Here is a 13,250-nt window from a genome sequence, read left to right as displayed (position 1 = left end):
CTCTCCTCTACCGTCCACCACCATGGCCCCGGTCAGCTGCTCTAGCCTGTGTTTCATGTAGTTAGCTTGAAGAAAATAGGTCCCCCACTTCTGGCAACTGGCCCTCTCCATAACAGAAATAATACGCTCCTGCAAAATCCTTGCCAGGTGTCACCTTTTAGTTGCTTCTTCAAAAGCATTATTGTGATTCTTTACCAATCAATTAGGAGACAGCATGCGGCACCTTGAGAGCCTTCCACCTGCAAAGATGAGCTGTAGGAAAAATGAGGTATAATGAATCCCAAATGGGGGTCTACAAATAATATCGATATTAGTTTTAGTTTTTTTTAAAATAAAAGTCAAAGTTACCATTTATAAATGTCGATTTTGGTATATTGCATGGTAAATTATAAATTAATTTAAATTCACTTTCATGAATATTAAATTCACAATGTGAAAAATCCAAATTAGTCATGTTGATTAGGAGACATATATTTTTGTTCAGTAATGATATATTTGACAGTTATTTTTAATAATAGTTTTTAATTATTTAAAATAAAAACAAAAAAACATTTTGAAAGTTAGAAAATTGTTTCTTATTTTTAAAAATAGAAATGAGATAAGATTTTTTTCTAGTTGTTTTAAAAAATAATTATACGAATGTATAAAAAATTATATAGAATAATTAAAAATAAAATATTAAATATAAAAATAAAATTTTAAAATTCAGGTTTTCAAATAGACTTTTGTTATACAAAATATTATAAAATAAAAATTTAAAACTATTTTTTATGACTATTTTAAAAAACAATTACCAAGTTAATTGTTTTTTAAAATAGTTATAAGAAACAAAATTTTGGAAACAATTTTTAAAACCCGTTTTTTATATTTTGTAAAACAAACATTTGTTTGAAAACTTGATATATTTTTAACTTATTTTTTATATTTAAAAAAAAAAATTTATCTACAATTTTAAAATTTTAACCATTTTCTATATTCTTATTTTTAAAACAACCATCCCAAAATAACTAAAAAATATTATATAAAAATATTCAATTTTATATTTTTTATTATCAATTTTTTTTTTTATAGTTTTGGAAAACCAAAAACTAGTTTTTTTTTTAAATAGTTACCAAACACAATTATAATGTCCCGATTAGTTTTAGAAAAATTATAGAATATCAATTTCGTACTCATTAAATTTGTTAAATGTATTGGTTGAAAGTGTAGGACCAAATTTAAATCATTCAATTAAAGAAAAATATTAAATTATGATAAGATTAGGTTTTGGGCTTGGCACTATGATCAAATTATATATATATATGAAATATGTTGATCGGTGATTAGCCTGTCTTTTCTTCCCTGATGAAGGTCAGGCTTGATCCTTATTTTTGCTAAAGCCAGAGTCAGCATGGGTTTTTCTCAAGAAGGTTTTCAAGAGAGTCCTTTTCTTCAAATCAAATTAGTCAAAATGGAGACGCGGCAATGAAAAAAGTCAAAAATTTTACCACCAAAACCAAAAATGAAGTCTGCAGCAGAGGCGGGCCCAAACAAGATCTCAAGAAAAGGGGCGAGCCCGTCGAGCCGTCGCATTTTAAACATAAAATATTAAAAATGTATGGGCGCCTTCTCCCACCAGTTTTTTTTTTTTCAACCAAATCAAATGGATTCGCTCACTTGAAAATCACAAATAAATATTGAATATTCATCTATGACGTGGCACAATCTTGGTGGCCATCGAGGCAAAAACCCAAAATTACCCCTATCCCACCGCCATTGCTTACATGTGGATTTCTTACATATAGATGGGGAGTGCGGTGCAAAATGGTTGCCGTTTTCAGACGTCTGTGCTGCAACACTCATCAACGTCTCCATCATTGTCACCTACCGATGATGGCCGTCTGTCTTCCCTTCGTTCAATCTCTCTCTATCCTTTCTTCCTTTCTCTAGAATATCCGATCTTCTGGGGAGCAAATAAAGAAGTGGCAGGTTCGGATTTGGTGGATTCTATCACCTGGATTTTGTTTTTTATTATATAGGGTTTCCTTTTTTTTTTTTGTTTGGATCGATTCAATCCGTCTGCATTGGTATTGCGGTTGTTTTTTTTTCTTTTTCTTTCCCTTTATATCTGTTTCTGCGATTTTGCATCGGCTTTAAGGCAGCTTCTGCAGATTTGAATAGCGACAGAGAACAGTTTGAAACCTGTACGCCCGTTTGCGAATATTGTTTTATTCTTATAAAGAGACTCTGGATTTGATTTCCCACTTTAGAAAGTGGCGATGCTTGATACTTCTATTCTGTGTTGTTGATCAAAACCTCTATCTCTGTGTGTTACTAGCGTTGCTCAAATCCTTATTAACATGGATTATTGATCTTCTTTGAATATTATATCTCTCAGTATTTGAAAGCAGGCATGTCATATTTCGTTGTTATAGTTTTATTTATTTATGTGTCATGTTTCAAATCTGAAATAAAGTTGATGCTATTGGACTCCAAAAGTAGATTTGGTGGATGAATCCTTATTAACATGGATTTCCACTTTAGAAAGTGGCGATGCTTGATACTTCTGTACTGTGTTGTTGATCAAAACCTCTATTTCTGTGTGTTACTAGCGTTATCTTTTGATTCAGAGCTCAAATCCTTATTGACACGGATTATTGATTTTCTCTGAATATTGTTTCTTTCAGTATTTGAAAGCAGGCATGTTATTTTTCGTTGTTATAGTTTTATTTATTTATGTGTCACGTTTCAAATCTAAAATAAAGTTGATGCTATTGGACCAAAGGGAAATTTGGTGGCTGAATCCTTATTAACATGGATTTGATTTTCCAATTTGGAAAGTGGCGATGCTTGATACTTCTGTACTGTGTTGTTGATCAAAACCTCTATTTCTGTGTGTTACTAGCGTTATCTTTTTGATTCAGAGCTCAAATCCTTATTGACATGGATTATTGGTTTTCTCTGAATATTATTTCTTTCAGTATTTGAAAGCAGGCATGTTATATTTCGTTGTTATAGTTTTATTTATTTATGTGTCATGTTTCAAATCTAAAATAAAGTTGATGCTATTGGACTCCAAAGGTAGATTTAGTGGCTGAATCATCAAAGGATGTATTTTTACTGGTCTGCCTATTTGAAGGTGAACTGGATGTTTAGAAATTGATTGATGATGAGTTTAGACATATGGAATTGATGTTGAGTTCTCTTAAACTGTCCAAGAATCAGAATAGAGTGGCCGTGAAGGTCAAATTTTACTTATGATGCTTTTTTTGATACGCAAAAGGAGATTATATTGAGCAGTGCTTAATTTAATGTAATCAAAGATTAAGTTGGCTGTTCCTAAAAGAAAAATCTGATGAAAGGGATGATCTGTTGCGGGTTTGAACATAAAAGAATTGACACTCTCTTTTATAATTAATTTATCCATATGTGGATTCACTCACTTAAAGATTAGACAAATAATAAACTATATACTGAATCTCTTCTCTAAATCCAACAATTAAAATTAAAATTCACAACTGCTTATTTTTATATTGACCTTTCTGATGTAGAAAAATCTTGGCAGTCATCAAGGTGAAAATCCAAAAGTGCTCCTGTTGCACTGTCTCTGTCTATATATAAATGAGAAGAGTGGGGCGGTTACCATTTTCAGAGGTTTCTGCTTCCACCGCAATCACAATCACCTACCATCTTTGCCTTTTCTCCACTTTGCTCAATCTTTCTCCATTCCCCGTCTCTCTCTAGAATCTGATCTTTTTTGGACCAAATCAATAAACTACAGGTTGAGTTCTTGGACTCTCCTCTTGATTTTGTTTTGTTGTTTGTAGGGTTTTTTGTGTTTATATTTTTGTTTGTAATTGATTGAATCATTCTGCATTGTTATTGTGATATTTTTTTCCTTTTTTCTTTTCTTATTGAGGCTTGGATCGGCTCTTAAGGTAGCTTTTGCGGATTTGAATAGTGAGAGCCAACGGTTTGGTATCTGTATCTGTGTTGAGAATATTCTTCTATTCTTTTAAGACACAGATTCTGCATTCAATTTCTACTTTAGAAAATTGGCATTGCCTAATAGTTTTATAGTTGCGCTGTTGATTAGAATTTCTGTTTTGTGCCTTAGTGCCTCATCTTTTTTTGATTTGAAGCCTGGTTGATTTCTAGGATAAAAGTTGTGCTCAAATCTGCATTAACATGTATTCTGGATTTCCTCTGAATAGTATGTCTGTGCAATACTTCTAATCAGGCATGCTGCTGTCTTTCTTTTATTTTTTTTTTCCTTTCTTTTTTTCACCTTTTCTTATGTGAGATGTTATGGTTTAAATTTTTAGATAGAGTACATTCTATATAAGTCCAAGTATGAATTTGGTTGACTTGAACTGGGCTGTCATCATGATGCATTTTCATTGTTTACTATTTGAAGGTGAACTGGGATATGTAGAAATTAATGAATGATGAGTTTAAACATATGCCATAGGGGATCAATTTTGAGTTCCCCTTACCATACAAGGGGTGTAACCTCTTTTGGGGTTTTCCTTGGAATGTCATTTACTGGAATGAACCTATGGATGTTGCTTATTCCATGTTCCATTTCATCTAAATTTTATTCTTGGTTTTGTAGGAGAATATTTTCTTCCCATTTGGAAGTGAAATGAACAGTTCAACTCAATAAACCTAAGTAATTGCACTAGGCTAAGTTGAGTGGATTATTTTTAAAAATAATAATAATTTTTTTTCTCATTAGGATTTATTAGGAAAGGAATAGAGCTTTTGTCTTGTTTGGAGCTCAAAAATATCTTTTTTTTTTGGGTGAAGCAAGAGAATATTATAAAAAGAAATGCTAACAAAGCGTCGCAAGGTACATACTTCCCATTGACGTCAAAAGAATAGAGGGACAACAAAAAAATCACCCCCTTTAATTAAAGCCTAACCGGTTAACAAAATTTACCATAGAGGGAGAATAAAAAACTATAAACAACTTAGACCAATTCCATTGATTACGACAAAAGAGTGTTTCAACCCTTGAACGAAATGCTCCTCTTTTTCAAACAATTTACTATTTCTTTCCTTCCAAATTGTCCAGAATAAGTATAAGGGAGTAGCTTGCCACCTTTTTTTTTTTTTTCCATGAAGAGCCATGTCAACGTAATAGTGTCCTTTAACCGAAGAGGGAAGCATCCAAGACATGCCAAATAGGGAAAACAACAAATGCCATAAATCCCTTGTCTCGACTCAATGGATAAGGATGAGCTTGATGAATTCTTCATCTAAATGACAAAGGAAATATGTGCTTTCCAAATACCCTTATCTCCTTTTTAAATGATTCAAGGTTAAAACTTTTTTCCGAGTAGCCTCCCAAGCAAAAAAGCCAACCTTTAGTAGCACCCAAGAATTCTAAATAACACTTGTCAAAAAAGAATCTAGACTTCTCGACTCCAAGGCCGAACCATTCTTTGATTTTGTCCTGATCACATTATCTTCCTCTTCCTTGCACACCCCTCCTCCCTTACAAGCTTGTAAGGAATTGCTCCATAATTTCCACCTCCTAATCATTTAGGAGCCTAGAGAAGTGAGGGGCCCAACAACCCCCTTCATCTGACAAGTTCCAAACATCCGCCACCTAATCCTCTTTTGAAACAATAATAGCAAGTAAAAAAGGAAAAATAGTACACAATGGCATGTCGCCAAGCCATTTGTCCTTCCAAAATCTCATTTTTTTGCCATTACCAATTGAGAAGGTAACTCTATTAGTCAAAAGATTTCAATCATTTCTATTGACTTTCCATAATGCTACCACGTACCTTCTCACACTTTACGGGAGCACCACTTTCCTTCTTCCCCATACTTTTCACTAATAACTTGCTTCTAAAGAGCCCCTCTATCCTTAGCATAATGCCAATTCCATTTACAAAGAAGGGCTTTGTTAAGCGTTGAGAGATTCCTAACCTTTGGACCGCTTTTACTTTTATCTGAACAAACAGTAGCCCACCTTACTAAATGTGGTTTCTGCTTAAAAGCCCCTCATTCCAATATGGAATCTCTTTGAATTTGCTCTGACCTCAACATGATTGTCTTTGGAATGCAAAAGAAAGACATAAAATAGATAGGTATGCTAGGTAAAGTGCTTCAAATCAGGATAAGCCTGCCACCTTTGGAGATTACTGTCTTTTACACATGGCTAATCTTTTGTGAAAACTATCGCCCACTCCATTTCATAATGCCACAGACTTAAAAGGAACACCTAAAACAAGACCTAGGTAAGAAGATGAAAGTGCACCCACCTTGCAACCAAACTCCAGAGCGAACTCTTTTTAAGTTCTCAACCCTTCCTATTGGAATTAGCTCACTCTTTTCTAAATTGATTTTTAGCCTTGAAATGGCCTCAAACCATATGAACAACTAGTTTAGATTAGTCAATAGGTTTTGAGAAGGCTCTCAAAAGACTAAAGTATCATCTCCTAACAATAGATGAGAAACTTCCACCCCTTTTCCACCTTTGCTATTCACTCGCCAACCCGATAAGAAACCTCTAACTTTAGCCCTTTTGAGCAAACAATTGAGAGCCTTCATGGCAAATCACAAATAAATAGGGTGAGGGAGGGTTCCCTTACCTCAATCCTTGAGAGCTTTGAAAAAAGCCCGATAAAGTGCCATTAACAAGAAAAGATACCTTATTGTAGAAATGCAACATGTAATCCAATGGATCCACTTCTCCGCAAAACCCCTCTTTTTTAAAATTGAGAGCTAGTCCCTATTAATATGATCATAAACTTTCACAATATCAAGCTTACAAATTAATCCATAATCAATGCTTTTCATCAATGAGTCAATAGCCTCGTTAGCAATGAGTATTGCATTTGCAATCATTTACTTTTTCTCATCCTTTATCTTTTGCCTCACAGTTCCCAATATATAAATGGAACCTTAATATATCTTTCCCCTGCTTGCTTTGTTAATTCAATGGATTAGAAGACTGGCAAAGGTAATGGTCCTATTGTATGCTAAAAACTACATATTTTTTTCCTCAAATACACATTTTCATTAATAGTTCATTTTAGGTTTAATGCACCTTCATTGAATTTCATTCACTAGAATCATTTACATTATCTCTTCAAAAGAGACTAAACAAACCAAAGATTCTTGGTGTCATTTATCATCGGATCTAGAGTTCCCCCTAAAATTATGAAAAATGGAGATCAGTTGATATCCCACATGAAACCTCCAAATTTGCCTGGAGAAATTGTATTAATCAGAACTAAGTTGTTGTCTGAAGGCATGTTGCTTCTCATACATTTCCTGCTGTTGATACTTGGGGACATAATTTAAGAGCTGTAATGCTAGATTGCTGTGTGATGTTTCAAAGTAAAGCTTAATCACTACTAGTTTCTGGTTAGTCTTATTCTTGTACATGCTTTAGTTGCAGAATTCTTATCCATAATTTTTTTACTCTTAACAAAATCCATCTGAGAGAACAAACTCATCTCTGCTTAAACTTCTTTTTTTTTTTTAGCAACTTTGAAAAATTGTTGTTATTTTTATTTATCATGCTTTTTTGGGCTTTTGATCATTCTTGTAACAATGCTATTACCTTGAAACCCTTAAGAAACCACTATTGAATTATTGCCCTTCAAAATTGCTAGTGTTCTTGATAAACTATTTAATATCTAAAATACAGTTTTCATGACAGATAGGCTTATATTTCTGAATACAGAAGATAACACTTTAACTGAGTGGATCTCAATTTCTCTCTAGTCTATCTGCCTTCAGATCTGCATTGAAATTTTACTGTGCTTCTTCATTTCAGGCCTTGAAAATACTGAAAAAATAATTACACCTGCCTTTTCTTCTGCAAAAAAACATTTCAGTCATTAGACTGTTAAGTGACTTTTTGCTCAATTTATAGGCTTCTGCATCAGAAGTTCTGTGTGCATTAATGCATCATCATATAGTACATGTGCTTCTAAGAATGCTGGTGAAAGTATTCTTTTCAAGACTTGGCTTAAGGCTTAATAATCCATGACATGCCTTTTAAAACTAAGTTTTTCTGGCTTGTGATGAGTATGGTGTATTTGGAAGCAGATGATAGTGTTGATTTTTGGAGGATGGGTCTCTTTTCATTTTAAAAATTGGGATCTTATTAACACTGGGTTTTGATTAGTATGGAACTTAGAAGGATACTGTCACACATTTTTGGAGACTGCATCACTATTAATCTTGTGAAATCGCTTCTCTTGAGGTTGCATGTATCTTTCATAGATATGAGATGCACCTTATCTTTTGTTGTAATGCATTCTTCTATTCATTAGAGAAAATCAATGCTAGATGCATGTATTTTTTTGCTCATCTTTTCTGGATTATGATTGGCTTTTTTTTTCCTTTAAGGCAGTGCTTATTCCATTTTGTCTCTCTTTTTTTATAGGAAACATAAAATAGTATTGACAAGAGAATGGAACCACAGGGAAGGATGAGATATCCTGCAAAGAAAGCAAAGATAAGAGAGTCAAGCAGCCAAAAAAGGTAGTGCTTTCTAGATATAGCAAAAAAAAAGCTATTGGGACTTGTGAACAAAGTTATGAGATAGGTTTTTCTTTTAATATTAACTCAATTGTTGCTAGGTGCCTCTTAATACATGCTGTTTTCTTCTTGCCTATGAAAATAAATAAATAAATAGAGATGTAGGTATAATATATATGTAGCTATATAGTTGTTGATTTTTTGATTTATGGGTTTCTATTTAGGCATACATTAGGAATATAGTAAATTGGGGCCGGCCACCATTTGATGGATCATGCTAGTTTAAGGAAATTCATGGCCATCATTAGGAAATATAGTCACACACACTAATTATTTTTTAAGGTTTAGAAATGTAAGTTGGGTTCAGATATTTTATATTAGTTGATTTATAAGGAAATTGAATTATTTGAAAAGTAATGGAACATATTAAGAAGAACTCAACTGTGTGAATACTTGGATACGGAAGATGGGATTAAAGTGAAATTTTTATTTTAGCAAGTGCTTTTCTTTGTAGACATTTGGAAATTTGGGTTATTAGAGTTTGTTGAAAAATTATGCTTTGAACCATGTTTAGAGCAGATGCTTCTTTCTTTTCTTTTGTGTGTGTGTCGTATCATGTATGTTTATATTATTGGAGGAATGAGTTTTTGGTTGTTTTTCCCCTTTAAATCTAGGATTTGGAACCTGGCACCATCATAAAATTGTCTTGGTACCTATGAAAATATTCAATCTGCTGAAAATAGAAGAGCCATTTACATCCTGGGTTTTTTTCCCCTTTTTTTGCTGGTATCATGATCATCATTAGTGAATTTGGTAGCATGTTCAGAAGAGCATCAATGGATTTGATGGGGGATGGCAGCACAGATCCCGAATGTGGTGCAATCTTCATGTCAAACAGGAAAACAATGGAAGAATGTCTTAGACGGAACCTATTCGGCCTTCCATTTTCTAAGGCTGGATTTGTAAAACATGTCAAAGTGGGAATGGTTTTATTTTTATTTGAATATGAGAAGCGAGAACTTCATGGCGTATTCCAGGCAAGCACAGATGGTGCAATTGATATTGTTCCCGAGGCTTTCTGTTCATCTGGCAAACGATTCTCTGCCCAGGTGTGTAGTTGTAAGATTTACTGTGCTTTTTAGTTCATTCTCTGTTGTTATTTACTAAGGATAAGTTTTTTTAGTGATTAACTTTGAGTTGGAGCATGTAATACTGCTTTTAGGAGTTCTCCCAGGGTTTTATGATTTCTGGTTTCATAGGTTTTTCTGTACAGGTTCGCATTACAACAATCTGGAATTGCACTCCTCTGACTGAGCATGAATTCAGTGATGCTATTCGAGATAACTACTTTGCGGCAAACAAGTTCAACTTTGGTTTGTCCAAAGACCAGGTCTGCTTTTACCCCCCTTCAAGTCAACCTGGATGAAACTCTGAATATGCTTCCTCAAAGGTTCTTATCCCTTCCTATTTCTATCTAATGTGTAGGTTCACAGGCTTCTATTGTTGTTTAGTTCTAAAAAGTTGAAAGATCTACAACCTCAGAGACAACTCAGAAGAAGTAATGTCTCAAAACCAGTCAGGAGCTCTTTAGGTAAAGTTCGAAGAGTAGATGCTATAACTGGTCATAGGGAAGAAAATGTACATGGAGTGAACAATGATCTTTGGCCAGCCATCTTGACTGAGTACCCTGGGAATTCTTTGGGTAAAATAAGTAGATTTCCTGATGAAGCCAGTTTTGCAGTGAGTGATCAGGGAGAACGTCAACGTGCTTTGGAAAGAGATATTGGGCTGTTCATATCGACCGTGAAAGATGAAGTAATTAAAATACCTGACAGTGACAGGTTTACAACGAGTGATAGAGTAGGAAATGATCATATCACAGCTGAATACCGAGAGAAATCTTTGGGCAAAGAAAGAAGGGCATCCCATGATGGCAGGTATCCAACAAGTGATTGGGTTGAAAAAGATTATAATGTGGACCCTGATATTGCCCAGGGGTACATCAGAAACCCTTTAAAACAACCCAATGATCTTAAGCCAGTCTTGACAACTGAACGCTGTGAGAAATCTTTGGGCAAAGAAAGGACGGCTTATGTAGGCAGGCATTCAACGAGTGATTGGTTTGGAAATGAATGTAATGCTCACAGTGATCTTGGTGCGGTCATCTCAACTGAATACACCAGAAACTCTTTAAAACTATCCAATGATGACAGATTTGAAATGAGTGGTAGATCAGGAAATCAACTTGAGAGTGGGGATGATGATCTTGGGCCTGCCATCTCGGTTGAGTGCCTTGGCAACTCTTTGGGTGAAGTTAGAAGAGGACCTGATCCTGAGAGGTTTATGACAAGTGATAGGATAGGGAATGAAGGTCAGGTCAACAATGATCTTGGGCCAGCTATCTCAACTGAGATCCCAGTTAACCCCTTGGGTGATGCAAGAAGAGTGGTTGATGATAACAGGTTTATGGTAAGTAATAGAGTAAGAAATCGACTCCAGGTGGACGATGATCCTAGGATGGCCTTCCCGACTGAGTATTATAGGAACTCTTTGGGTGAAGCAAGAAGAGTAACTAATGTGGACAGGTTTGCAACAAGTGATTGGGTGGGAAATGAACGTCAAATGGACAATAATATTGAGCCTGCCATCTCTACTGAATACTTATATAAGCCTAACCTGAATAGGTTGGATTATTCTGGCAAACAAATTAAAGGAACTGATAATAGCTCAGCTCAACCTTATTTTGAATCATCAGCATTTTGCTTGAGAGAGCAAAGAACATCTTGTGAAGATACAATTGCCACAAGTACTGATCCTTACAGATCTGGAACACCCACTATTCACTATAGTGGCTTGCCATCTTGTGGGTTGTATCACAGTTCTAATTCTGTACAAGAATGTCCTCACTGCAGTTCTCTGGGTAATGCTTTTCGTTCACCTAAAAAAAAATCACCTCCATTTCATGCAGAGTCCAGAGGTGTAACCAGATGCTTGGACATCACTTCTGGCTTTGGGAATTGTGTTTCTTCACTTACTCCCGATGATTACGAGTGTTCTTGCTATAGGACCACTATGCCATTCTCAGGGCCTGGATATTCTGAAAGCAAGGCTGTAGAATTCTCTGATCTTGAAGGTTACAGAGGCTCATCCTTTGCAGAGTCCTTACTTCCTGTGCCTCTCCTAAAGGGTGAAAATGATGGCCCTGCTCCATATTCCTTCAGGTCCATTGAGGAGACTCCATATGATTATGGGTATCCTGAAGCATCACACTACAAAAATAAACTACTACTGAAAGGTGGGGATGGTGAAGCTTATGCTGCCAATGTTCCTCTGTCAAATGAGGTTCAATGCCACTCTCAAGGTGATCTTTGTTCTCTAGAGGCAAAAAGCTTGAACTTCCATGAAAACAATATGTCAGATCATGACTTCCAGTCAAGAAAAAAAATCAGAGGAATGTATTCTGCTCATCAAAAGAGCAGAAATAGTGTCTTTTCTCGCTTGACTTTTGCTGCTGAAGCGTGTGCAGAAGACAACGATAGCCCTGTGGACTACAATGAACATAATGTGGAAACATCAGTGGATGAACTCATCGACATGTTGCATGACAGTAGTTATCACTGGGCAAAGAAATTGAGAAAGTCTAAACCATTAATTGGACATCATGATAATGGTGAAAACATTAGGAATAAGAAACTAAAAACCGTCTACAGTGAGATGGAGAGGGATCAATGTACATTATTACCGATACAGAAGAACATGGATGCTACTCTAGGCAACGGAGAGAGTGATCATGAAAGGACCAAAGGCAAGCCAGCAGTGCATTTCAAAAGGCGAAGTGAGACAGGGAAAAATAGGGATGAAATCAAGACTGGGGGGTTTGTTGAAAGTACAGGGAGCAATGGCTTGTTGGGTGCTCATCAGAAGAGGAGAAAACTAGTCCGGCCAAACTTCAGTAAAAATGAGCCTTCTCATGAGAAAGACGTCATTGGTGAAAACACTCCAAATCTACAGCTATCATCTCAAGAAAGCTCTTTCAGTAAAGATAATACTGGAAGTTGTGAGGCTTCGGATAGAAAGCATGAAAACAAAAAGGTGGGGCAGCAAGCTGGTTTGCTGCATGCACCTTGTCAAGCAGGTTGTGAAGCTATCTCCACTGAAGCAAAAAGTGGTTCAGACAGCGAAGGAGGGAGGAAAGAAGAAAGCGGTTCAGGGTTGTCTCTTAAAAATGAAGGTGAAAATGGGAAAGAAGGTTCAAAAATTGAAGAGGCAAACCTTTCAGTTACTTGTAGAGATGAATCCATCGCCGAGGAATCCATGGTGCATGGATTATCTCAGGATCATGTCACCGAGAGCTGCTCCAATGTGCAAGAGTCATCTCTCAAGATATGTGAAGAAAATGCTGGAAGTGTAACTGGATTGGAAAGCGCTTGAAAAAATGATAAAGATTATGAAATGGAGTCAGCTTCAAAATGTTGGGAACGTGAAAGAAGCTTAAAGCCAGACACTCACAGAAACTAGTTCAGGCAATCAGAATTCAGAATCAAAGATAGTATATATAAACATTCAAAGGTCAAGGTCAGGCATGTCTGTCCTTTTATCATTGGTCTTGTAGTTTGGATTAACTGATATTCTTTTGGTGTTTTGATGCTGCCTGCTTTGAATGGCCTTATGTATGTTTTTGACAAAACCTGTTTACTCATCTACAGAGTATTCTCTCTTTCTGCAATCTTCATATTCTTTCACCTTGACCTGTTATTCTCTCT

General features: G+C 35.5%; 1 protein-coding gene across 5 annotated transcripts; it reads left to right on the top strand.

Annotated features, from left to right (window-relative positions):
- Nucleotides 1-1,814: 1,814 nt before the first annotated feature.
- On the top strand, nucleotides 1,815-13,235 carry LOC117914205. Of its 5 annotated transcripts, none has more exons than XM_034829460.1 (5): nucleotides 1,815-1,968; nucleotides 8,393-8,490; nucleotides 9,314-9,596; nucleotides 9,761-9,877; nucleotides 9,973-13,235. In XM_034829460.1, the coding sequence occupies exons 2-5, from the start codon at nucleotides 8,420-8,422 to the stop codon at nucleotides 12,916-12,918; spliced, it is 3,417 nt and encodes a 1,138-aa protein (XP_034685351.1). In that variant the 5' UTR covers nucleotides 1,815-1,968; nucleotides 8,393-8,419; the 3' UTR covers nucleotides 12,919-13,235. The 5 variants fall into 5 exon arrangements, with proteins under 5 accessions (XP_034685351.1, XP_034685342.1, XP_034685330.1 ...); XM_034829451.1 differs by having other exon boundaries at nucleotides 9,305-9,596; XM_034829439.1 differs by having other exon boundaries at nucleotides 9,293-9,596.
- The last annotated feature ends 15 nt before the right edge of the window (nucleotides 13,236-13,250 follow it).

Source organism: Vitis riparia, chromosome 1 (genome assembly GCF_004353265.1).
Source record: "Vitis riparia cultivar Riparia Gloire de Montpellier isolate 1030 chromosome 1, EGFV_Vit.rip_1.0, whole genome shotgun sequence".
NCBI classification, from domain to species: domain Eukaryota; kingdom Viridiplantae; phylum Streptophyta; class Magnoliopsida; order Vitales; family Vitaceae; genus Vitis; species Vitis riparia.
The sequence above is the reverse complement of the archived record's forward strand: the minus strand, read 5'-3'. Positions and strand labels throughout refer to the sequence as shown.

Excerpts from the sequence above, each read along its gene's own strand:
- LOC117914205 (XM_034829439.1), top strand. The coding sequence starts at position 8,420 with ATGGAACCACAGGGAAGGATGAGATATCCTGCAAAGAAAGCAAAGATA. Across the intron at positions 9,597-9,760 it reads GCAAACGATTCTCTGCCCAG|GTTCGCATTACAACAATCTG; the intron begins GTGTGTAGTTGT and ends TTTTCTGTACAG. Across the intron at positions 9,878-9,972 it reads TTGGTTTGTCCAAAGACCAG|GTTCACAGGCTTCTATTGTT; the intron begins GTCTGCTTTTAC and ends TCTAATGTGTAG.